The following is a 27986-nucleotide window of genomic DNA, read 5'->3' on the forward strand; positions in this document are numbered from 1 at the left end:
CAAATGCATCATATTCAAGAGTTTGTTCAAATCATGATGAACAAAATGGCTGATTAATTGCAATTTTGTAATATTGATGGCCTTTCACATGTTATAGTGTTGTAGCTATACAAATGATAGAGGTTTCTCCAAGCAAGAAGGTGATGACATTGAAGAAGCAAGATCCACATTCGGTCTTCCCACTTTTGTTAGTCTAATCAAACATAGAACAGATAAGGGATACTAAGATAGGTCTTGTTGACCTAGTTGAGTTTCTCAAATGATTTGAACAACTTCTTTCATACTACAAAATAGAGTCCATCATCAACAACTTTATCCATTTAGTTGTATCTTTTCTCATGTATGCTCAAGACCCCGAATTCATCATGACAAATATGAGTCACTTTGATCCTACTAGAAAAAGTGTAAATGATGACACTGGTAAGAAGTTGATCAGACGAGATAAATATTTCTTTGACACTATTTTCAAGTGTCTTGATATTGAAAAGTACTCAGACATTACTATGCAATGATCTCATTCCTACTATGAAAAAAATTCTGACAAATGTAGGAGGAATATGAATGATAACTGGTTGAAGACCCTGAGACCTACAATTGCTAGATGGCTCAAGACTTTTCCTAGAAGTGATCTCATTGAAGAAGTAAATGATTTGGTAACTCTCTTAAGTAAGGTGAAAGGACTTTGCACTTCTAACACCTATTATAAATGGATGTATCAATATATCCATGTTATTAGACAAAATAAGGAAAAGATATCTCGAGGTAAGAAAATTAGTGATGCAATATGTGAGCATCTTACCAAAGTGCCAAACACTCATAAGTTTTACATGACATCTTATTTGGAGTACATTGTAGCTTCAATGAGGAATTTTCCAAGACTGTTTGTTACAGGAGAAAGGAGGCAAGTCATTATAAATGATTATTATTCCCACTTGGTGTTGAAGAATAGTTTCAATCATTTTCAAAGAGTGAATGATGTTTTCTTTAGATACTACATCTGCATGCTAAATAAGAAATTTTACAATAGAAGAGTATTAGATCATGATTGGGAGGTTGTAAATGAATATAGATGTCGGTTTTGTTAGATATTGTTGGGTACTTTGTTGGAATAGTGTGTTGTCATTAATGTCAACATATTCTTTTGTGTATATTAGTGTTTCAGTTAGGTTGGATGAGTTGGTTTAGCATGTACGTTGCAGATGAGTTGATGTGGTTTAATTGTTTTTGAGATACTTATCTCTATTTGATTCAACAAAAGTTTTAGAGGTTTGCATGTTGATTTGATCAGGTTATGAGATATGGTATTGAGGATGTTATTCAGGTGTTCATGTTATTCGATATTCTGGTTTGAGCTTCATATTGCTCTAAAATTATAATATCTTTAGATGTGAATGTGTGGGATGTATTTTGGATGTTGATGTGTGTCCTTAGTTTGAGTGCTTCATGATTTGGAAATCCACAAGCGAATCTTTCAGGTTGATAGTTAGTTATGTTGGTGTTCTTGAGCTCTGATAGAGAGATGATGATGATTCTAGTGATCTGAGTTGTTGCGGTTGTTGTGGTGCAATTCATGTTTCTTGTGAATGTTTATAGATCATGTTTTATGTGTATTGGTGGTCCCTATTGATTGTTGTGTGTGTTATTAAAGATTTTCTTTGTCTAGTGATGTCCTTTGTGTTATGCGACATTCCTGGTGTGGTAGCATGTTGTGGATGATTGAGGCATAATTGTTGGATGTGTTTCATATTTGTGATGGTTATTTGCGTCCAGACTATGTCTTAGCCGACATTGTTTTGGTCTGCATGTATTGTTGTAGCATGTGAGGTTATTATTTTGTTATTTATGTTGAGGGTTTAGCCGACCTATATTACATGGGTTGATGAATTGTATAAATTAATGTAATAATCATTGTGAGGTATCATTCTATGTGCAAATATTGTATTAATCATTCATTAGCAAGGAATTTGTGCAAAGTTATGTGAAGAAGTGTGTTGCAGAGAAGATTTGATAGTGAGCTTAACTGGAACTGTGCTTAGGTATATGCATATGTTATTTTCAGAGTTCATGTAATCTGGATTGTTGTCCAAATGCTTTTGTAAGTTAGTGAGACTTCGTGTAAGGCGACGAGCCTTCTCTAAGGGTTGTATCCTTTATGGGTTTCTTGTAATTGAGTAGTGAGCTCTAGGCAGTGTGCTTGAATGCATGTGCATTCCCCATTGTAATATTTCACTTACTCGTAACATGGTATTATCTCATTGTGGGTAGGTCCCTACCATGGTTTTTCCCTTCATCATTTTTTCCACATCAAAAATCTTGGTATTATGTTTGTCATTGATGTGGTATTGTTTCATGCTTTAAATTGTTAATTATCGGATTTTCACCCCCCCTCTTGATTTTCTACACTATTGCCAACATGTTCTTGCAATTCCCAAATTTCACATATCTTAGAGTAGGATGTTTCAATGGTGAACCCTTTATGCACATGAGATACCCATCAGATAAAATTATTTTGATGGAATTGTCTTGTCAAATGGTGACGGTCCATGATGCTCAATCGGGTTCTCGCAAAATAGGTTTAAAGTTTACTTTGACTATTGGCATATATTCCACCACTTCTATCTTCAAAAATAGGGCAATTGAGGAAGAGATGAGAAGAGTGACTATGAAGTTATTCAAGGCATGAAGAGACTTTGACTATAGGGGGATGAAGAACAAGTTGTGAAAAGTGTCGAGCAAGAAACATCACAAAGTAGAGCAGTAGGAGAATGGATGGACAAAATTTTAAGTCAAGGCACATGGTTCATGAGCTTAGATTCTACTATTGTCAGTAATCTTGATGCAGTAAGGACAGAGGTGGACAACACCATAAAAATCTTATTTCAAGAATATGAAGCACAAGAGAAGGATTCTAAGGCACGGTTGAAGTTTGAAGACTTTGATTCATATGATCTTGTGTAGAATGGTGTCATTCCCTCTCGTCAAATTTATGTTGAGAAAAAAGAGGTGCTAGAACACCAAATGAATATCCTAGAGTGCCTTATCAAGGACATGAGGAAAGCTCAAAAAATAATGTGCAGACAATAAGTAATAGATTGTTGATAAAATCTTTGAAATCCCATGTGCTTTCCTTGATGAAAATCAAACGGTTATTGATGTGGACATTGTCATTAAGGAATTCAACTTGTTGGTGACTATTGAAATTGATAGAGAGGACTTCTCCTTGTCCTCTATTGATAAATTGATTGATCTACAATTAATCTTAGACTTTTTGGATTCTATTTTGAAGAAACACAAAAAAGTGTTGTGTTGATTTAGAAGACTCTATCACACAGGTTAAGATTATCACTAGCCATACCCAGGGACCCGATGGAGTTCAAATGAAATATGTCATGCATAAGTTTTGAGAATTCCAAAAATGAAAGTCAACATGAATAAAATGACATTGTTGGCATTTACATGAAGATTGCATTGATGAACTATTGTTATCATTAATGTCAATTATAATGGGTAATGATGTTGTAATAATGTTGTTTTGCAACCGGTAGGTGAGCTAGTGAAGGGAACCAATATTACTTGAGAAGTAGTGAGATCAACTGGTAACCCTACAAGTTGATGTGCCAAACCCTAACTGATGGAGCTTGGTGAATCGGTTGTATTGGTTTATGATCAAATGATGAACGATAATGATTATGTGATGTATGCATGTTGTATGACAAGAGTTTCAAATGGTTTTTTGGCACGTAGAGATAATTTTTTTATCTTGGGAATGAGCAAGTACATTGCATGTAGTGGAAACCGCGTGATGAGTTACATGGATCGATGAAGCGATGATCAAGGAGTGGTCAAGGTTGTCTTGAATGATGTGCAATGATTTCTATGTAATCCAACAATCATACTTGAATTGATTTATTTTGTAATCTCTATGAGATCTTAGGTTTGTGATGTGTTACCGACCTATTGTTTTGTTTATAAGGTCGATGAGTTGTTTTGTTGTAATGTTGGCAATTTTGGTTAAGTGTAAGAGTGAGTGGTTACCGAACCAGGAGATGTATCTGCAGTATGTGTGAATTCAGATAGAAGCATGAAAAGGATTTGATCAAGCAGAGTAGTGCTATTCACCAAATCAACAAACCCCTGTTGTTCTCTAACAATTTCAACAGTCAAATCCCTTAACAGGGTAAGCTCTAACAGGCTTAGTGTTATCTAAATCCTCTAACCAGCTGATCCATTAGCTTGGACTCCAAATCCTCTACCGAGGTTACTCCTAACAGGGTATTTCTTCTAATAGGGCATTATAGTCAATCCCTTAACCAGGTGGTCCCTAACAGGATCTGTTCTTAACAGGACTTTTGTAAAATCTTTAACAGGCTTGGCTCCTAACAGGATGAACTTCAGAAGAGTTTAGAATACTTGTGGGTATTCATCCCCACCGTGATTTTTCCCATTTGGGTTTCCATGTCAAAATCATTGTGTCAAGTGGTGAATGTTTTTGTGGTTATGTTTGATATAGTTAATTTTCTTAACTACTAAATCCACTTAGATATGATATGATGACCGACAGTAATCTGAAAAGTGCTTTTACTTTTGTCAGTAAAGTATTTGGATGTTTTGGTTAAAAGGTTTTTGAGAGTTTCAGAGTTGTTTTACTGTTATTATGTTATGACAGTCAACCAGCATACTTGACAGTGATATTGTAATTTGTAGTTCAGTATTTGAACCAGTCAGTTCTAATTTTGACATGAGAGGTGTTTTTGAGTTTGGTGAAAGTTGTGTCAAGATTTTTATCTACTGAATCACCCCCCCCCCTCAGTAGTTGTTCGGATCCTTATCGATTCATCATACCATCAGACACTTGGTCATTTTTTATGATTTTCAAATAGCATTTTGCAATGTCAATCGACACCTTAAGTGTCATTTTGTATATGCTTTAGTACACATAAAGGACTGCATGTGTTCTAAGTCAAATAGGTCTCTACTTTTGACTGTGTCACAAATTAGTTGCACTTTCCTAGTTTCATGCTACACCTTTCCTCTATATATATGAGGATTTTTATTGTAGTAAGGATCTTTTTCCATCTTTATTTTATGCAACAAAACTCTGCCAAAGTGAAGAGAAACGTGAGACTTGGTGTTCATATTGCGAATTTGCAAGCTTAATCAAAATATAAAACAATTTTGGCTTTCAATATTTGTGTTGGAATAAATCTTGTGTATAATATAGATGTTCTGATATCATTTATATTATATTTTCTTAAAAAGATTTGAGTTAAGCATTGTTGTTGATGCAATATATTGAAGAGCAACTTAATTTTTTACAAGTAATCTTTGTGTTACTTTGAGAATTAAGAAGTGGGAAAGTGGTGAGTAATTTTTTAAAGTCTTTGAGCTTTATAAATTATGTCCAAGTTTATGTCAAGTAGGTAAGGAGGTAAAGTCTTTTTGTTGTACTTAATTATCTTGTAAGAGTAGAAAAGTATCACGATATATTTGGAAGTCTTTGAGCTAACAATATATCAATAATTGGGTTACAATGGTTGATAGGACTTAGGTATTTGAGAGAATCTTTGAGTTCTTTGCATACACAAGGCCCCATCCCCAAGTCATGTTCAAGAAAGGGAAGTAATGGAAAAATTTGTTCTTTCATGGACACTTTACTTCCTCATTAGCATAGTTTTAATATTGTTGCAAGTTTGAGTTGTTTCAATTGAAAGAAGAAATATGTTCTAAATAAAGAATTAGATATAACTTGTCCTAAAAAAAAAAGAGAATTAAGTTATTGTAACACTTTGAATTAGTGTAAAGTTAACAAGTATAATAGGGAAAATAGAAATTGCAATAGAAAGGGGGAGCCTTCTCTTATAATTAGGAGAGATTTTACTTTTCCTTTTGAGAAGTATTATCTCATGTACTTTCGTGAAACTCAAATTTTGTAACCTTCAACAGTTTACAAAACTTATACCCTACAAAATCAAAGGATAATGCTCACAAAACATAAAAACATATAAGGGATCCACTAAATCTGAGGTCAATATGCTCGTATGATAAATAGTGTAAATTATGAATATTTGCATTGAATTGACCTCATCCCCCCAAGGTAGTAGAGCCACAAACACAATGGAAGAAGAGCACATGTGTCTTTTGAGTCAACATGGAAAAGACCAAAAGAGATCTCAATGCTTTGCAACATCATCCTTAAGTAGACAACACAAGGGATAAAAAATAGAAGAATGTCACAAAATATTTGGCCTCTTTATTACCTTGCACCAACAGAGTGACAAGGGTTATCCAAATAGAACCTAACATAACATGTTATGAACATGCAAGAAAGGAGATAGAATATATGACACAAATGAAGCTAATGAAGCAAATCATCTGCCTCCCAATCCTGCTAAACATTGTTTTGGGAAGGTAGACAAGAAGCAAGAGGAGAAACTTTGAGCATGGTAGATGGAGCTACTACAAGTTCCAAACAATGATCATGATCTAATGATGAGTCACGTTGTTTGTCACTGAGAGCTAGGATTAATGCTTTTAAAAATTATTTAGATAAATGATTATCAACATCAACAACTCATACATATCATCAGAATCATTAGAATCGACATTGTTAGCATGAACAACATCATCATCCATTTCTTCATCAAGATTAATAAAAATAGGATCTCTCACATGAAAAGAACATGAACCATCATTTTTATTGAGCATTTTTAATCTTGGAGATTTAGGGTTGAACTTAATCCCTAGGGTTAGGTGAAGACTGGACAAATGGGACCAAGTCAATATTTGGTGACTTCGAGGAGGAAATGGTTTGAGAAGCAAGTTCATGAGCCCTAGCATGAGGTATTCATCTACATTCTCTCACACAATGATTTCTTTTAGTTTTAGCAGAGGGTTGTGAAGGTTTAGGATCAATGGACATAGGATTCTTTTATTCCTTTAAAGGAGGAGGAACATGAAAAGGTGTACCAGGTTGAGAAATAGGGGATGTCAAGTGCTTTACTTTGTAAGATGTAAGAGGCGGGATTGTGACATATATAGAAGGACTAGAAGGTGTAGGAAGGATACGAGGTCCATCATGAGGAGGAGAAATAGGTCTACAGTCTCTAGGCTTACTCAAAGATAATATCATCTCATTTTTCCACTTTTGATAAGAGAGAAAAAGGGCATCACTTCAAGACTTAAGAGGCTCAAGTTGTTTAGGCAAAAAGTAACCAAGGTTGACATCTCCACACCTCACCATGGGTTGGTACATGCTATTATTAATTGTTATGATAGTGCAATTATGAGGGAATTTTAGACATTTATGAACAGTAGAAGGGATTACTTTCATAGAAGAGAGCCAAGGATGTCCCAACTTCACACGAAATTGATCTGATGTACGAATGATAGAAAAAGTCACATCTAAGGACTTAGTACCAATATCAATGGGAAGATTAATAGAACCAAGAGTAGGGCTAGAAAAAGCCATTATACACCTTGACTATTACATCAGATTAATCATATGTTACTTGATGCAATTGGAAAGTATTAAGATACTTTAGTGATCACATTCACCATACACGCAAAATCAATGAGAAACCCTCATGAGAGTTTGTCTTTTATCTTTGTAGTGATATATAGTGGACCATTAGGTGCATCAATAGTCTCACTAGGATCAAAGGTAATGCATAGGTCCTTAGGAGGTGTAGGTTTGTTAACAAGATTCATAATATTATTAGACTCAACAAAAAGGTCATCGAGAGAATATGCAAGAGACTTAGACTCAACCACATTAGTAGAATGGGAAGGCAAAGGATTAGTAAAGGTTTGGAGGTTTTGATTAGGAAAATCTACAAATTTGTTTTGTTTGTCATTCACACTTGCTACAGATATGGTATTGTTATCAATGAAGTCTTGAATCCTACTCCTTAAGGTATAACACTTCTTAATATCATGACCGGATTAACAGTGATATTGGAAAAAGGCTTTGGGATCATGATAAGATGGAAAAGGTTTGGAGGTATCAATTGGCTCGATGGGAGAAAGTTTCAACACATTATTATTTGTCAATTTTGACATTGTGCTATGAAAAGACTTTGAAATAGGAGTAAATTATTTTCTAAATTATTTGGATAAAGGGGCCACACTTGATGTCATGGCTCCCACTTGAGTATTGATGTTGTCATTTATGTTGATGTATCCCTTGTTCAATTTAAACTTCACAAAAGATTGTTGATCACTCTCATTCTTATCAACTAGACCATTAAAGGAGATGATTCAAATTGACTCACTTGAACCTGATAATTGTGAAGCACTAAGCACAAATGCATAAAGGAAGTAAAAACAAAAAAAGAAAGAAAAAAAAAAGCTTTATTTTTGTAAATTAGCGATAAAAACTCTTTGAACATCTTGGTCAGGCGTATAATAAGAAATGTGAGAATACAAATATTTATATCTACCAATAAAATCTATCACTTTTTCTTTAACACCTTGCTTACAATGAATCAAATAAGTCAAAGTAATCTTAGGACCAATGTTATTGTGAAACTATTGAATGAAAGCATTAGCTAATTGTTGAAATGATGTAATAGAATGAGGCAAAGAAAAATAACATTGCAAGGATTTATCCCTAAAGGTTCGAGTAAACAATTTAGCCATAAGTCTTTGATCACGAGCAAAGTCACTACACAAAATTTGGGATGTTTTTACATGAGTCAAGGGATCACTTTTTCCATTGTAAATCTCCAATTGAGGGACTTCCATATGTTTAGGAGGGACAACTCAAACAATGTCATCGTATAATGGGATCACTACATCGAATGTGGGCACATTAAACTTGGATTGGGTAATGAAAGCCAACTGTTGTTGTAGGGATGAAATAGTTTGGGTTAAGTTATTGATGGTTGCTTCAGTGGATGGATCGAAACTAGACATATTGGATTGTGATGGGGTAACATTATTGTATGTAGGTGGAGGTTGAGAGTAAGGAGGTGGAACACTATGATATATTGGTATGGGATATGATTGGGGCATGAATAGAAGACTAACAAAATGAGGTATATAAAAATTTTGATTAACAAGGTTTCCCCCTTGACTAACATATGTAGGATTAACATTTTGTGTGGAAGTAGTCATGATAGAAGATGTGAATGTAGGCACACTAGGCAAGGACATAGGCATAGGAATGGAATGATTGACTTGACTAGTAGGTTGAGAGTAACCAAGGACTTCGACATAACTTTTTCTATGCATGATTTTAGTGTTAATAATATGAGAAAGGCCACACAACAAATCAACACCATTTTTATCACTTTGCACCATTCTTTTTTAATCCTTCAATCAATGAGATTGCCTCACTTGCTGGGTATTGTTGACTCATCCATTGTTGAATATTTTCAAATTCATTGTCAATATTCTCCAATTGGTAAATGGTAATCCTAGTTAGTGATTCATATACATCATGATAATTATGAAAAGAATGGGGATAAATAACATCATTTGTTGGGTTGTAGGAAGCACCAACAATCTCATGAAATAAGTTATCCAAAGTAGGCTTCATATCCTTAGTAATTAAGCCTTGGGAAGCCTCAATTATACAATTTCTTCTCATGGGAATATTTTTGGTAGGACTAATGGTAACAAAACTCATGCACAAAGGAGGGAAATTTGAATGCACAAATTGAAGATTGTGATTAAACAATACAAAATTTTGTAAAAGTGATTGATTAACCAATTAACTAAGAAATTTAATTTGTGAATTTGAAAGATAAATGCCTCTAAATAATAACATATCATAAAGATCGGATCTAAAACTAGATTTGAAATATTATGGAACCCACAAGCAAATTTTAGAATTATAAATTAGGGTTTCTGTGAAATCAACCTCTAAATTTATGTAATTCAATTTAAAATGAGATCTATGAGTGAAATTTGAATTTTCAAATGCATAAACAATCAGATCTAAAATAATGAATCCAAATTAGGCAACCCACAAGTTCAATTTTAGAATTATAAATTAGGGTTGGTGTGAATTTAACCTCTAAATTTATGTAATTCAATTGGAAATAAAACTTGTAATCGTAAATTTGAATTTGAAAATGCATAAACATTTAGATTTGAGATCACAAATCATAAATCAAGGTGTAAGAAGTTGGGTTCACCAAAATGTAATGGTGAAAATTAGGGTTTCACTATAAAATGTAATAAAACCATTGATTTTGCTTAATTTACCATTACAATAGGGAAATATAGGAATTTGATAGATTTGACCTTGAGAGATCAAGATTATGATCAGATTCCTAGCCTCTTAAATGGGGCTCTTCCTTCCCTAAGATTGAATTGAATTTTTGAATTGTTAAAGATTAGGGCAAAATAGTGAATTATTAAAGAGATCATGCAGGAACAATGAGCTACAAATATCATGTGGAGCCACCAACATAGATTTGAGTAGAAGAGGATGGTTATCTATTCCAAACAAATCGACCTAATTTTTTGGGATCGTGGTGGTGGTCACCTTGGTCCTCCGAATTTCTCGTCGTTAAAAGGTGGACTTGTTTGTCCTTGCGAATCTTCTTGATCCTCTTGAACAGAGCTCTATACCTGTTCCTACACATAGTGAAAAGGGGGAAATTGTTGGGAATAGGGGTTTTCTTTAGGTCAAACCCTGGTTTTGAAATTAACCATGAAATTGAATTAAAAATATAAATGTAGTACTACAACAAAATACTTTCCTTTTGAGGGAAAGGCTAAAAATGAATGAAACACTAATCATATGCCTTTAATGAAGTTTTGTTTGTCTTCACAAGGAATTAGTGTTTCATGTGGATACTCTTCATAAAACATAGAACATGAATGTCATCTCCAATGCTTGAATCTTGACTTTACTTCTACTCCAATGCTTGATAGAAGACTGATTGCTTGCTCACTTGAATGTAGGATCTTAATTTTGCTCTCTTGAATTGATTATGAATTTGAATTGTTTGAAATGAGAGGGATAGACATCCTTTTATACTTGTTGGTCAAAAAAAATTTTGAATTTTTGACATAGGAAGACATGGGATCTATGTCCCTACCCAAATTAGGTGATTGTTATGAGGCCCCAAACTGGGCCCTTTTTGAGAGTACCATGGCATTGGGCACCATGGTTCTGAAAAACAGGGCTCCAAGATCAAGGGTAGATAGTGTGGACATAGGAATTGTGTATGATAGTTGGTGTGAGAATAATCAAGGCTCTAGTTAGGCCTTCGAAGACGAACACCAAAGTGAGGCCTAAGTGAGGACAAAAGTGTAGGTGAGTACAATTTAGGATGCTACACATCCCAAATAGGAACAACTGCTAAATGCTCAATTTGTGGATGATACCACTTTATTCATTGCATTAATAGAAGCCAATTTTGATAATAAAATTAAAAGATTGGAGGTCTTCTATGATGCTTTGGGATCTAATATCTCCCCTCATAAGGCTATTATGCTAAGGTGGACTAAAGATCCTCATAACTAGTTGGTAACTAGGGGTTGGTAGTAGGCTGATCCGAATAAGGTTGTTATATATTTAGGCATACCCTTTACTATCTTCCCATCACTCAAATGCATGTGGGAGTGGATATTTAAAAATATATATATATATATTAAGTGGCAAAATCATTTGTTGTATCTTGTAGGTAGGATCTAGGTTGTACAAAAGGTCATTGCCTCATATGCAATTTATCATTCCTTGACCTCGCTATTTGCTTATGTTTAGTTTGATAAGCTTTAGAAAATTATCAGAGAATTTTTATGGTTTGATGGCAAAGGGAATAAGAAAAGACATGGTGTGAATTGGGCTTGGTGTTGTTTACCCAAGAATATGTGTGGTCTTAGACTTAAGGATTTAAGAATCCAAGGCTAAGCTCTAGCCTCCAAATCGATCTTCAAAGCCCTTGATAAAGATGAGCCCTAAAAAGTGTTGATTAGAGACATTTTGACTTTGTCCAAACCAAAAAAGGGCAAACAATGGGCTTCCTTACATATTCATAACATCTTCTTTGAGGTTAGAATATTTCGCTCAAGTGTTTTTATCACCCTTTGGAAGTCATGGTGTAAAGTCAAATAGTTGGTTCTAAATGGGGATGTATAGGTTAAAACTCCTTTTTGTGTGGGCAAAAAATCCATATGGTTGAATACTGCTCATAATTAAAAGCCCTTGGTTATCTCGTAGGGCTGATTTCAAAGATTTGAAACTACTTGGGGGTGAAGCGATGTTAGGATCTTTTGGTTGATGGTCAACTGAGGTCTTGAGAATAGATGAATATAATGTACAACATACCTTATTAACATAATAAAACATACTCAATGGTTTTGAAAGGGTTGGGGGACTAGTTCCTCGGTAGAATTTTAAAAGATTTTGATCTAATCAATAAGCTCAAATGAAAGGATGGATCTAATTTCGAAATGTATCAATCAACAAGATATAATTGGCTTAATCCTTCTTGAAACCTTAACTGGTTTGAAACTATTTGGTCACATAGGTTGCTCCATATCTAGTAAAACTCGATTGATCCCTTAAATGCTTGGTTTTGCTAGCTGCTTATTCTCAAAAAACTTGTTGTTGGTCATCTTTTGCATAATTGTGGTTTATCTACTAGAATTTGTGATCTCTCTGGCATGCCCGAAACTTTCGAACACTTGTTTTTTGAGTGCAAATATGTTATTAACATTTGGTCCTTATTTTTTTGCTTACTAGTCAATTAGAAGGATAAGCATGGTTTTTCTTGGTATGAAATTCATGTTGGCTATGTTGATGCTTTTAATTTGGAATTGAATAAATTTTGGCTTGTTTGTATGAATGATATTTTTTGGTTGATTTTGAAGAAGAGGAATGATGATGTTTTCTAGAAAAAAAAGGAGACATCTTACTATGTTCTATAGTGAACTCACCTATTTTACCATCATGTTTTGGGTTTCTACAATATTGGATATCCCAAAGGATTATTTTATAATCGTGTTGAAGGAAGGAATCATGATATTTTACGAAACAAAAATAAAATTCCCTCACTTCTTCTCACAAGGTAGAGACAAATTGAATGAAAAAGAACTACAACTGCTAAACAAGATCCTAGAAAAGAAAAAGATCACCAAGCCTGCTCTTTAAATAGAACCCAAGAATCAAAGATATATTTCCAATTTGATCCCAAAGATAGTGATCCCAACTTAATTGTGTCACCCCTCATCACAAATGAGTGTGAAAAAGGAGAATGCAACAATAATATCATAGGCACGTGTGATTAGTTCTCATTTAAGTCTACTTGATATTTTTGTGTTTCAGATGTTAAAACATTGACTATGTTTTGTTCCATTTTGATGAGTGATTACAACTAAGACTATTTGAAGTAGTAGCTCCTTATAATACACAACAATCACAATCTCTCTTACAATTGTTTTGCAATATTTTATTCAAGCTGCTTCGTTTTTCATTATTATTGCAAGCATTTTTTCTTTTGTTCCCTTGAATGACTTAGGATTATCACATCCCCTCTATTTCATTTTAGTTACACTATTTCACATTCATATCTTTGACCTTTATCGGGAACACTTAGAATAGGAGCATTCCCACACTATTTTCTATGTATTTCTCTATCTCAATCGTTATGGAGGTTGAATCACCAAAGAAAGGGTTTGACTAAGTCAACCCCCAAACATTTTTCCTTCTCCTTGTGTTTGTAAATAATTTGAGACAACTCAACCGCATATAAGTTCCCAAGTGTTGTCTTATTTATAATTTCTTCTAGTATTTTCAATCATTTAAATCTTAGTTTAATTTTTTGTATTTTGTTGCATAGTATTTGCTAGCATGTTTTTTTATTTTGGTTTTGCGGGTTTGGTAAATCACAAAGTTTGAGTTTTGTACACTTTTTAGGTGTTTCAATGTTTTTTATTTGTATAGATGATAAAACTACACATGGACATTAATGTGACATGTTGGCATCCATGTTCTTTCTCGTCCATGTTTTTTTAATTTTATCATTAGAAAGTTACATTTACTATTCTATATTTGTATATTTTCACAAATCTACTTTTAGTAACAAATTTAGTTAGTTATTTTTTATTTTATTTTATAGAATAAACTAGTTTAGCCTAGATTATTGGGTGAGGTTAACTTTGAAGGAAATCTTCCTTTGTAGATTTTTTTTTTTAATTCATTATAAGACATCTATGTTATTTCTACCAACACTCTACTATTTTCCTTGAGTATTATTGCTAGGTCAATTATCATAATATTGATCACTCGTTGCCTTTGGTCTCTATACATACATTTCATACTAATGTTGATTGTGTTCCTATACTTTGTATCATCCAATTATTTTATCCCTAATGTTTTGATGTCTTTGTATCTTATAAATGGGAGTGTCTTTTCTATGAAAATAATATTTTGAATCGTGTTTTTTAATCCTTTTTCTCTTTTATAGAGTTGATTTTTTCTTGCCTCTCTTTTAGATATCTTCACTTCACTTGTTCATGAGATCCATCTTCCTTCTACCTTCTATATGACTAGTGCGCCATGAAATTTTTACTTTAGGCAATTTTTCTTTAAAAACTTTGATTCATGATGATTACATACCTTGTATAATAAATATTTAACAAGCATCTATATCTCATAGTGATACAACTAGGGATGATATTGTATGTGATCAGACTCAATTTCTAATAGATATCCATGATGTTATGATGCATAGTGATGATACTATTTTTACAAGTCATGATATTTATATTCATCCACCCTTAGGTTCATGTTTTCTTAACATTGCATCATATAAGGATTTTATAGACAGTTAACATAGTCATAGCCAAAGGGTTCAATCAAGGATTATCTAGTTGTGTAGACAATAGATAAATATGCAAAACAACTCAATGAAAAATACAATAAACACATGCTCCATATGTATCCATAGTCATAATAGAGTTATAGTGTACCATAGTGGGTTTCCAACATGCTAGGCCTTGAAAATTTGATTAAAAAAAAAAGAAATTATAAAACTTGAAAGATATGTTAATACGGACTCATCCAAAAATTGTACATACATTCTTTTCCAACATGCTTTGCTACTTTCTAATGATCTTCAAGAGTGTTTAAATATCAACTTATAATTGTAGAGGATATTCTTAGTTGGTAGAAGATGGCACAGATATCAATTCCTTCTGGAATTTTTAGGTACATCTTCTAGAAGGAATGTTCCACTAAAGGATTGATACTCTTTGTTTGGAACAAGCTATAATATCTATTAGGCCCAATGTACCTTGCAATGTGTTCCTTAGCTCCCAAAAGCCTTGAGAAGTTGATGAAAACCTTGAAAAATAATATTGAATGTCTTAGTATTTTGATGTGCTTGTTAAGGGTCATAAATTATTATATGCTTTCATAATAAATATAATCTCATTGGACTTTTATGTCATTGAAGAATCCAAGATGAATGTATGTTTCCAATGGCAAGGTGAAATATGTAGATGTAGTGAAATGTGATATAAAATTGTAATGAGTCTAATGTGAAATAAAACATGTAAATAAACTGAACAATTAAAGAAAATATTTTGGTTAATACAAGATTGCTCGTACACCATGGGATGCTCCTACATTAGATATCTTGGGTAGGTGACTTGTAAGCATAGTTCTAAAAAAAATGGTTCAATAATCTAATCACCCTCTCCTCTAGTAACCAACCTCAATGTGCCCTAAAAAAATGAATAAGCTCCTATAATTAAGTCAACTATGTTTCTTCTTTCACCTCTAGTAGTCCCAATCAAGGAACTAGGGCCTACTCCAAAAAAAAAAAATTTGCATGTACCTATCATTCCCTTAAATTGTTTCTTTTTTATCTTCCAGTTGACTCTCCAAGAACTAAATCTCTTCCATCAATCTAGTCTCCTTTTGTAGCTCTCAACCTATCTTTCTCAACTCAAACTAAAATTCATCTTGTAGACCACTTTCTATATTTTTCCTTATTTGTGGTATCCAACCAATACATGTTATATCCCCTAATCAATTCTGACAAAGTTCCTATTATTTTATTTGAGAAGTTCATTTCTACCATTTTTTCAGTATTATTGTATAATTTATCATGTATTTTTGTAAATTCTCCTACATTGTTCCTTATGTTTTTCTATTTCTATCATTTATTACTATAAATTGTCTCCAAAACTATCTCTTCAATTCATCACGTTCCCAATTATATTCTTCATTTATTACAAACAATTATATCATCCACATCATCTCTTTGTCTATCATCAACTCTAAGTTGATATCATTAATTCCACAACTATGATTTGTTATACCATAGAATAATAATTCATCTCTACTTCTTTAGCTAAATCATTACATCTTCAATCTTGATTTCACAGTACATAATCCCTTCTCTCTAATTATGTTGGTATCAATATCTTCTACTGCAATTATTAGTACCAAATATGTCAATCTAGTATCTAAATTCGACTTCAATTCACCCTTACCATCACTCCATACACCTATGATACGAACCATTATCTTCTTCATATATATTGTCTATGATCAGTCCCTTTCAACTTGAAATAATATCTCTCATATTTACACCATATTAAATATCATCTCTCCTAATGTCTACCCTCTCACACATTCTCATTATATTTATTTCACTTTTAAATCCAACCCCCAATTACTTATTTGTTCTCACTAGGCATCCATAGTCAACTGTGACCATTTGAAAATCATGTTACACCCAATCTACACTCGCCCAACATTTTCTTAACTTCACTATAAACCCTCTACTTTAACTTATTGCCACATCAAACTATGGGGTACAACTTGTAGCAACAATCATCTCTCAAAAATTATATTATCATCAATCCATTTCACATCATCATATAGAAATTAACTAAATAAATTATATTTATTGAATTTATCATCCTAATCTGTCTTCTAATGTTAATTAAATTATTTGATTAATCTATCTAATCATTCTTCTAAAAATAATTAAATTAGGACTATTTATTCAATTAATCAAGCATTCTCCTAGATTCTAACCTTAAATAAATAATTTTAAAGTTTATTTATTTCATCCCATCATACATGTTTCCATTAATACCTACTTATTTAATACAAATTTTCCTCTCACATCATTAGTACACTAAAACCAATTCTTTAATCTACCTAATCATTTTCACAAATCAAAGTGTGATTAATCAAGGCAAATCTTGTCCAATTTTCTAAAATACATTTATTAAAAAATTTATTTTCATATACATTTGACCCATGCTTACCACTTCTCCAAAAATATTCAAATGAAATCTCATCCATCAATTTCTTCAAGAAGATCTTGACCATTCACATAAATTTTAAAAAATAAAGACATTTCGATCCTAGAAAGGTAAACTTTGATATCATCCTTTCATCATTTTCAAAATATTATAATAACACCTCTTGTGAAATATTCCTAGAAAATCCATGAATGCTAGGAGGAGCATCCACATACCTTCATTTCCACCTCCAAAATATCGAGCAAATCCCAACAAAGTGTACAAGAAGAGACATTGAGAGGCTTCTGTGTAGTCTTGTATCTTTGGATTCACTTGTATCTTAAAATTTATATGAAAGTGTAATTAGGCATGAGGTAAGGATTTAGTTTCATATTCTTAAGTCTTGCATTTATGTTTTGTGCTCTCTTTTTCATATTTAGGCCTGTGTCTAATGAGATCCAAATCCTTAGTCAAACTATCTTTTGAGTGGTTTCTTGAGTTTAAGCAACAAGTTTCCAGTTTGGTGGATTTGCTTCTATTTTGGCATTTATGTAGAGCATATCAATGCATCACTCACATCCGGCTATTAATTCTTGCAGTCAAGAAAATGACAAACTTGATGGCTTTCATTTATTTCTTTTTTCTTTTTTCTTTTTCTTTTTCTTTTTGTGTATTTAATTCTACGGTTAAATTATGTTTTTCTTAAAAAAAATGTAAATTGATCTTATTGTTATAGACATCATCTATTTTGTAATTTTTTTTTAATTGTGATATCAACACATGTATTTTTATGCAATATCTATTATATGAGTTGACAGGTCCATCCTTAACATCAAAATCTAGTATTTTTATTATTTTAGAGGATTTTATTTTCTATTTTGGTCAACTATAGTTCATATCGTCATCACTTATTACTAATAAAATTTTTAATTATGTTCATGAGATCAGGGTCTTTAATCCATTTTCATGCTTCTTTCCATGTATATTATGTATCTTGATTAAGAAACTTGTGAAATTGTGAAGTCTTCTCTCTTCAAAGATCTTATTCAGACTGTCCACTTGCAAAATATTTTCAAACTGAATGTGAATATCCTCATATGCTGCACAATCAAAAATGAAGTGTTGTTCAGTTTCAACTACCCTTTGTTGCAGAAAATGCAGGTTTCTTCCCAATCTTCTTTGGAGACCATGCATCTGCCCATCTTACATCTGAGATGATCGGACCCAATCATCAGCTGAACAACTAACCTATTGGTGTGCTCGTTTGATTGACAGCACCCTGATATGCAGTTGCATGGGCCACACGTCTCATAGCCGTTGCAGCCCTTGTCATGTCTGTAAATATGGCTAATGCATTCTTGTCATTCAGCCAAACAAGTTCACACTCCCCACCGAATCTCAGAATCAGGGAGCTTACACTGACATCTGTTTCTCTTGGTAAACCAAATAAGGCAAATACAAGCCTCGGATCCATGTCTACCAATGAATTAAAAATGGGAGGTTGCACCTGCCCTGTGGTTTGCAATGGACCATTAAGTAACAGGTTGCGTGCTGGGGCTCTTGACTTTTGTGTGACCTGTACAATTAAAAAGCGTCTTGGTTCCCATCCAGCCCAAAATACAGAAAGATTCCACCTTCCTGCAAGTAGCTTCAATATGTCCCTTTTCTCCTTTGGCACAGCATTAAAAATGTGGACACGAATACCGTTTGTGTTTATTTTTGTCCTTCCCAGAACTAAATATTTAAACCTATCTTCAACATCTGAGACCCATTGAGGCTCTCTCCGAATCAAGTCAGCAAGCATTTCTGATGTTTTTCCATTCACCTCTTGTACATCAACTGTTGTTGAAATGTCGAAGGCATTTGCTAGAGTCTTCTTCCTCTCCAACTTTGCACATTCATCATCACATGCAAGCTTTCTCTGGCCCATTGGAACTCTGGTCAAATGTGACTCTGTTGGCTGAAGGGGAGCAGGCAATTTGTGATAAATAGAAGCTTCAAAGACTGGATCAGCTCTGATATTGTTACCTCCGGCATGACATGGAACTTTTGCTGTCATTCGACCACATGAGCAAGTAATAGTCACTGGAAATGTGCATCTGGTATCAGGGCAAGGCCTAGACGGGTGACACAGAGAAATACACGTATGTTTGCAATCTCTACGAGTAGCTCCACAAGTTTGCCCACATGAGATTCTGGCTTTAGATGATGAACTTTCCATGGAAACTGTGTCACAGGGTGGTATATGGCATGTCCTAGTACAAGCATGCATTCCACATTGCCTTGTTTTCCCACAAAGCTTATTGCATCTTATTTCTCGTGAACCACATAGAACATTTCTAAGGATTACATGACTTCCTACACATTTTTTTGCAGCACTCGCTGTGCAAGGAGGGCACTCTCCAAGATGGCAATTATGAGTTGCAGAATGTCCACATGGCTGAGGAATGGAGCAAGGATATGCACATGAAGGAATAGGTGTTCCACATGGTACTGGAGGAGGAATTGATGTCTTCCCACATGCACAAGAGAGATCAGTAAAATTAGTTTCAAGACATGGGGGGCAGTAGCCACTATGGCAAAGTTCCTGGCAGTAATGTTGACCACATCTCATCTTTTTCCCACATGGCATAAGACATAAATGTGGATCCCAGTCACCTGTTTGAATATCAGACCGACCTCGATGTGACAGAGGGCAGCATTTTTCATTGCATCTGTGTCTACCACAGTTTTTCTTCTGTCCACAAACCTTTTCACACAAAAATTCTTTGTTGTCCTCTGTGACTGATGTTGTTTTCCAACAACTGACTTTTCTGGAAGAAGATCCACATCGACATTTGTGATCCACAGAAACCAGACAAGGAGGGCAGATGCCCTGGTGACAAGAATTTATGCACTTGTGTTTCCCACAAGGAAGAAGCTTTTCACATACTTCTGAGCATGTTGGCACAGGATCCAGGCAACTCTTCCTTTGATTTAGTATTTGTGTTTTACCACAGGGGCACGTTTTTAACTTCTCAGGTAATAAATCACATTCTTTGCATTCTCCTGGATGACATCCCAAGCTGCAATTGTGCTTTTGACACGAGAGCATCTTCATACAAAGATTCTCACATGCATACACACCATTTTTCCACTCTAATTCTCCATGGAACTCCAGGTCCCCGCAAAGCATCATGTTCTCTTTTTTCCCACAAAAGCATGAGGCATTTATTAAAATAGTGCATGAACCACAAGGACCCTCATGGCATATTTTATCACAAAGATGTCGACCACAGGTAAGAAGCTGCTCGCACACTTGTCCACATGATTCAGCTGATTTCTGATCGGAACATCTTCTTGTAATTGTTTTTTTACCACATGGGCATGGCTGAGGTGCAGCCATTGCTGTGCAAGGAGGACAAGGGCCTGGATGACATAGGAGTGTGCAAGTATGAGGGCAACGAGACATTTCCTTCCCTTTATCAAGTGATTTTCCACATGGCTCTCCACATGAGTGTGGAGTCAGATAGAAATCATTGTATGGGTTTTGCATTTTTCCGCAGAAACAATAATACTGAAGATCCTCTGGTCTTGAATACTGCACTGATTGACAACCTGGGCATCTCCAATTCGATCTCTGACTTTGCCCAGCAGACAAATCTCTGGAAGTTGGAGCTCGTGCCCACTTCCTTATGCAATGTAGGTGAAAGAGTGCATAGCAGCTATTACAAGACCATATTGCCGCTGATTTTCCCACCATCTCATAGCAAATCATGCATTCCACCTTGCTTTGTTGAAGCTTCCGTTCAATCTCCTGCACAAGATTTGGCACGTTTGATCTCTCCAAATGAATAACCTCCTCACTTTCCTGCTTCAAAAGTGGCCGAGCATTAACCTCTGACGATGGAGCGTGATACCTCCAATCCTGGCTATTACTCCTGTTCATAAGTCCAAGATCCTCCATTTCTGATCTCTTATGGTGTACAGATTGTGAAGGATGCTTTCTGTCATTCATGGGGAGCACTAAATCATGAGCTGATGAATTATGTCCACACTTGGATGCTCTACCTCTACCTCTAGGAGTCCAAACCCTGCGCCCATTGGTGTTAGGGTTAGGGTTTTGATTATGGTTTCCTCTACCTCTAGGAATCCATGCCCTGCGCCCATTGTTTCCATACGAATTTTGCCTACCACTGTTATTGGTTATTTTTACATCCTCTGTGCTAGCACCCATTTCCATATCGATTAAACCCACACCCTGTACTAGTGAAATGTTTGTGTTTGATTTACACACAACTCTGTTAAGAGAAAACAAAAAATCAATATACAGTGGTTTCTGATTAAGAAGACAAACTACAAAAATAGAGTAGCGGATATGATGTACCTTCTTCAGAGTTTGGAGAAAAATGACGTGACTTGGTTGTTCAGTGCAACTAATCCACTCCGGGCGAAAGCTGAACACCTAATCAATACAATTCGAATGGATTTCCGAGTGGGAAAATGGGGCAGAGGCTTATGACAGGGAAGATCATTTACAGCTTGAATTTTGTCTCTTTTTTCCCTCCTTTAAAGTTATTGAACTAGTAGGGTCAAGGGATATGTCCATATGATATTGGAGGGAAAACTTAAATGAATTATATTGTTATATAATTAGTTATATAATAATTAAAATCTATATATATGTTTTGATATATTGTCATTCTTCATGTTAAATGTGTCTTTAGAGTTATTAGATATCAATATAATAATATGTTATAGCATATGGATGATTAATATTTTAAATTAACTTAATATTTAAATTTAATTGGTGAACAAATTTGTAAACAAATAAATATAATAGAAAATAAAAGTAATAGCTTAAATATCATACGATGGAAAATAACATATATAATAGTCTTAAGGATTAATATAAATAAATAGTGAAGATGTAAGGTAGAGTACATAGAAATTGAGGGAGAAGATTAAACACTGTTTTTGTGGACCTCACAATAAGGTCTCTCTCTCTCTCTCTTTATATATATATATATAAATTGAGGGAGAAGATTAAACACTGTTTTTGTGGACCTCACAATAAGGTCTCTCTCTCTCTCTTTATATATATATATATATATATAATCGTTACTTTTTTATTAATATTGTATTTTTTTTATTATTATTATATTATGATTATAATAGTATTTTAATATTTTTTATTATTATGTTAATATTTTAGTATTTTTATATTATCTTGTATTATTTTTACAACATTCTTAAATTATTGGGGTTCTTCTTGTAGTGTTGGTTTCATATGGAATATAAGAAACGTTCAATTAAATTAGCTAGAGTGAAAAACTTCGTTTCCCTTCCTTTTTAACATAAAAATATTTTTTAATAAATAAATTTTGGTTCTTTTAATTGTCACAAGGAGGCGTGCACTCCCGTGTTTGTAAAATTGATCATAGTGGAAATAGTTGGTTGCATATAATAAATAGTTAGCAAACCGGTTGCATTTAATGCATGTTGTAAAACTTGTTGGGAAATAAAAAAAGTTAAGAGAGGCCAAGTTTGCATTATCAACAATAAATGCACTTACAATACAATCGCTTTCATTCTCCTCTCTGCATCCAGCATAGTAGCAATTTTGTACATGTGATCAACCTCCTTATGCTTCCCACCTACATTCAACTATTATATCATAATTCTACACCCAAAAGGCTAAATTTATAGAATAGCAAGAGCTCTAAAACCACCAATAAAGATGTCCAAAGAAGCCTTTTCATTTCTCATGACCGCAACCCTTGCAATTCCTCCATAAAACTCGAAAAGACACCAATTTTGACTCTAATACTTTTCCTCCAACTTGGGCACCCATTCTTGCAAGATAAACATTACATTAAATGCTATAAATGACATAATGCCAAGAGAAACATGTTGCCTCTTCTAAGTTCTACTTGGAAAAGCCCATAGGTCACTCATTTGTCCACTTCCCAAGTCATTAAATATCTTATTCTTGACATCTATAAGTGTTAGGACACTTTACAAGGATGTTGGGACCATGTCATAAGATTTACAAGGTAGATGACACCTTAATCCTAACAAAATTGACCTATTCATTTAATGTTTTTATCTTTCAGTCATTGTCGGTGTGAGACTTTTCCGAAGTTAGACAAATTTTTCAATTGAGTTTTCTCACTAGGTTAGCCTATTGACTAATTATTGACATCATTTACCTGGGTGTTAAATATTAGGAGTATACTTTTTGGCTAATCACTCTCAATTAAGGGCACTTCATTCCATGAGAGTTGATCAAAGCTATAATTTTGATCTTTCAACATCATAGACTTTTGCATTTTAAGACTTGATTTTTGGTGGATTTTTGTGAGCCATTCAATTTTATAAAAATCAAATATCATTTGATGACATTTTTTTATGAGTTTAAAATTGGTAATAATCGCATACCTTGCATTTTTTCCTTTCATTGCAGTCTTGTCTTAACTTATTTGTCTTTTATGTAATGACTGGCATTGAAGTGGTGTATTTCTATGTAAAAGTTGATGGGTCATATAAGTCTTGATTGACTTCGAATTAACATATTTCAAGGGACCAAACTTGATCTACAATTTATCCATTCTTTATTATGGGTCAATTTTACAAGCATGAAAAATGAACTTAGTTCAAATCTTATATGTATTGTATATTGTCCCTCCTCTCCTTCATGAGGGAGTGAGATGCTTGCTTAAATATGAAACTAAGAACATCTACAAGTAACTGTTTGGGTAAGGTCATCAAGCAAGGTTGTGGCATTTTGTGTAACTAGGCCAACATTTGAATTCAAATCTTTTAACACATACAATTGAGATGCTAGTGCATCATGCTAGGGTCCAAGCACAATTTGTTCTTAAAGGACCCAGTAACAAAGGACTTAACCAATATATTTAGAAAGGTGATAAAACAAGAACAACAAACACACATGCTAAATTGAGTGTCAAACCTAGTGTGAAATTATAAGTAGTGACAATTTATGATGTTACATCCAACATCCACTTTAGTGGTGGTGTGAAATTGTGTTCTTACAAAAGTATGAAGAAGGCAAAGTATTTTCATCAAAACACTGATAAGATGGGACAACACTAAGTTGAGAGATGTGATAGCCCCTAGGCTTGGGATCCTAGCAATGTTAAGATAAAAAAACTACACACATAAAGCACATTACAAGAAGGCACATACAATATAGGGAGTAGGGCATGTGGAGGGGGGAAGGCCGGTTTTAAAAGTTGACTGAAGGCACACAAAAGAAGGTGGGAAAATTGCACTTGATAACTAATAGACTTGGTTTAGGAATCGCAACAATTAATTGTGTCATTATTGCAAAAACTTGCTGAAGGATAAGGGTATAACACTTACCTAAAATATATGCATGAAGGGTGTGTGTAGATACTACATGACTCTTTCTATTAGATATCAAAGGGCGAAACAAAGGATGAATTTATATTTCAATGTATCTTTTGATTCTCTTTTATTTTTACCCAATTTAACCATTAATTCCTTACACTTTGGCTTCTTGATTTGCCTTATCCACTACTTCCTATTCTCATTTCACCCTTTGGTATTATGATATTCGCTTCTTCTAACCCTCTTGAAGGCATATTTTTTATGTTTCATCTTTAGTGCTTATTCACTCATTATGCACCTTATATTCCACTCTCAATATTACTTTTGATCTATAATATGCACATCTCATTTATCTGATATCGTTTCTCATGTTACATTTTCACTTCGTCTTTGCGTACATTAAATTTCATCTTATATTGTACTCCCATGTATTGCCTTCTTTATGCTATTGTCTTTATGCTTATCTTCATCTTGGTATATGGTTTCTGATAATATACTTCTCTTGTCCTCTTAATTAAAATGTATAAGCATATGTATAAACCTAAGACAAAGTATTGACTTAATCATTGTTTTCTTTGATTTTAAATATATAGGAGAGACATATATCTATTCTTGTTATTTTTAATCTTGTCACTAATCTTTTATTTCTTTCTTTTTTATTAAATGTTTATTTTTATTTTTATTTCTTCTTTATGTCTTTTTATATTTACCATTTTTTAAATTAATTATATAAATATTTCTTTATTGTCATTTCATTCCTTTAATTGTTTATATATTTTCTTTCTTTTGTTTTGATCGGTAATATTGATATTTTATTAATATTTAATTGAAAAAGGATTACAATGCTTATGAGATCACTATGCAAAAGGACTCTGTATGAGAAAAATTACAGAGCCGAACCAAAAAACCCCTGCCCTAGCCTCCGAACAGTCAACAAACCAGACTCCCATCAGTAAGCATCCAATATTATCATCCACCATACAACTACGAAAAAAACTCTATATCAACATCAAAAATGAATTTGCCCATAATGAAGGATAGAGAACCAAATTCACGAACCCTGCAACTGTGAGAGACATATTTAAATCTACAGTCCAAACCCTAATCACCTTTACAAATGTACAAACTCCAGCCAAAGCCATTACATAATGTACTAAATTTAACCAAAGGATTGTCTTGACCAATTTGCATTAAACCAGATAACAAAATATTTTCCAAGAAAATCTGTTAAAACGAGACATTGGGGATCATCATATAGAGTTGCCAAAAAACAGTCACCCGCTTACACACCCCGATCACTACACCCAAGCTCTTCTTCCTTGTTGTCTTCCCCTATATCGTTATCCATTCGAACCACCCACATTACCCATCAAAACCACCACTCCACCACCCACAACTTCCCTTTTTCGGAGGAGTTTTTTTAAGGGAGTCCCATGCAATTAAGGTCTCAGCTTGGCGCACATTTACATTGTACCCCGTCCGCTAATGCATGAAAGGGACGATTTCATGTAGCTCCGCCATTCTCAGGTCCTCAGAACATTCACTAACATCAAATCCCGCACCTGGAATAGCCCATTCCAGTACCAAATTCAACCCCACTAACCATTCATCATCCAGAATCGACCTCACCACCCACAAAACATAATCTAAGTCACCCAATTCAAGCCCCCATGCAACCACCATGGTAACCACATCCATATTCTAGTGATATTTGTGTCTCGCATCAAGAAAAACCTCTCCAAACAACATTTCCACGAAATGTATGAATTCATCATCCTTAATCTTGAAAAGTTGCTTCATCTGCAACGACGAGACAAACCCAAATAATGCAACTTGTGGTCTGTCTGTTTAAAGAGGAAAGTTTGCCTCCATGTTATCCCACCACCTCAAATTGTTGCAGACCAAATTGGGAATGACACGACTACAACCAACAACCAATATAATGCCAACCACACATGCGAAGTCCCATCACATTATAATTTTCCTTGCAGTCTCATAAATGTCACATTTATGAAAATGAGAGCCATCTCAAATTTCATCAAAAGGAATGAAATGTAAATATTCAGTGCATACTTCCCCAACCCTTTCAAATCCAACCGTCCACTTTGCCAAGGTGTCAGCAACATCATTCATTGATCACCGAACATGACCCACATGAAAATGTTAAACCTTAGCCATCTCATTCCGGACTGCTAAGATTACATTTCTCAAGTACCATGCATGACATGCACCCGCAATAATCACATTAATGATGATTAGAGAATCTCCTTCCATATGAAGCTTTGAGAAACCCAAACTCTTTCCAAACTAAATTGATGTTAGAACCGCCATTGCCTTCGCTATGTTATTCATCCCATCCTCTATCCGTTTTGCTCCAAATGTCAAAATATTTCCTCGCCAATCTCGAGCCACAAATCTAATACCTGAAGGTATCAGATTATCCTTTGAAGCTCTGTCAAAGTTTATTTTAATCCAACCCTCCTTTGGCTTACACTATTCTTCCTTAAACTGCTTATCATTACTCAGACTCACCTGATGATGCCCATTCACGGGCCTATCTTTTCTTTCTATGTTTTTTTATTTTTTTAATCTTATTTAGTTGAGCCTTCTTCATCTTGCCCTCACCAATTCAACCTCTCAGCAAAGAACTATTTCTCCTTCTTTTAAAAAATCCAATCATGAAAAAGATTCATCCAATAGTAGAAAAGATGTAGGATATATAATGAACAATGGCTAACAATTTGGATTTAGTGAAGAGACTGCTTTTCGTATTATGGAAGTACCATTGAATAACTTGTGTATAAAAATGGAAGCTTTAAGGTAAGTCATGAGCAAATCTTGAATTCAAATTCAACTCTTATATTTGGTGTGCAAAAAGATATAATAAAGTTAAAATTTACTAAAAAATATAATTTAGGTTTGTATTTTTTTTTACTGTATTTTAGAAACGAATAAAAAATTTTGACAGAATTTTAGAAAGTGTGATGCTCATGCAACAAAATTAACAGAAGTGAAACAAGACTTCTTGAAATAAAAAGGAGGAAGCATGCGAAAATAAATAAATATATCAGTCATCACGGTTCAAAAAATAACTTACTAGCAATAACTAAGGGAAGAGCACCAGTAGTCGTCATAGCTAACTTCACATACCCACAGATCCTAAACGATACATCGGATTTTGATTTTTTTTTGTTGTCTTCGTATGCGACTTAACTACTTAAACCTATTGATCTGGCTTCTGGGTAGTAACGATCCGATCTCTACGGGTCGTTATGCGTCGAAAGGTCAAAAAGTGGTAATTTCAAAGTGTCGCCCGATACTTGACCTCTTTTACACCAATACCCGCACACTAAAAGGCCAATATCCATTTATAAAATACCTAAAAACTAATATGTTTTTCATCTTTTTATAAA

General features: G+C 34.0%; 1 protein-coding gene across 1 annotated transcript; it reads right to left on the minus strand.

Moving 5' to 3' along the window:
* Nucleotides 1-18267: 18267 nt before the first annotated feature.
* LOC131050654 (NF-X1-type zinc finger protein NFXL1) lies at nt 18268-21719 on the minus strand. The gene is made up of 2 exons (XM_057984861.2): nt 21587-21719; nt 18268-21500 (listed from the first exon to the last, which is right to left on the minus strand). Exon 2 carries the CDS (start codon nt 21440-21442, stop codon nt 18464-18466), a length of 2979 nt encoding a protein of 992 aa, XP_057840844.2. The 5' UTR covers nt 21443-21500; nt 21587-21719; the 3' UTR covers nt 18268-18463.
* Between the last annotated feature and the right edge of the window lie 6267 nt (nt 21720-27986).

Source organism: Cryptomeria japonica, chromosome 8, assembly GCF_030272615.1.
Source record: "Cryptomeria japonica chromosome 8, Sugi_1.0, whole genome shotgun sequence".
Classification (NCBI taxonomy): domain Eukaryota; kingdom Viridiplantae; phylum Streptophyta; class Pinopsida; order Cupressales; family Cupressaceae; genus Cryptomeria; species Cryptomeria japonica.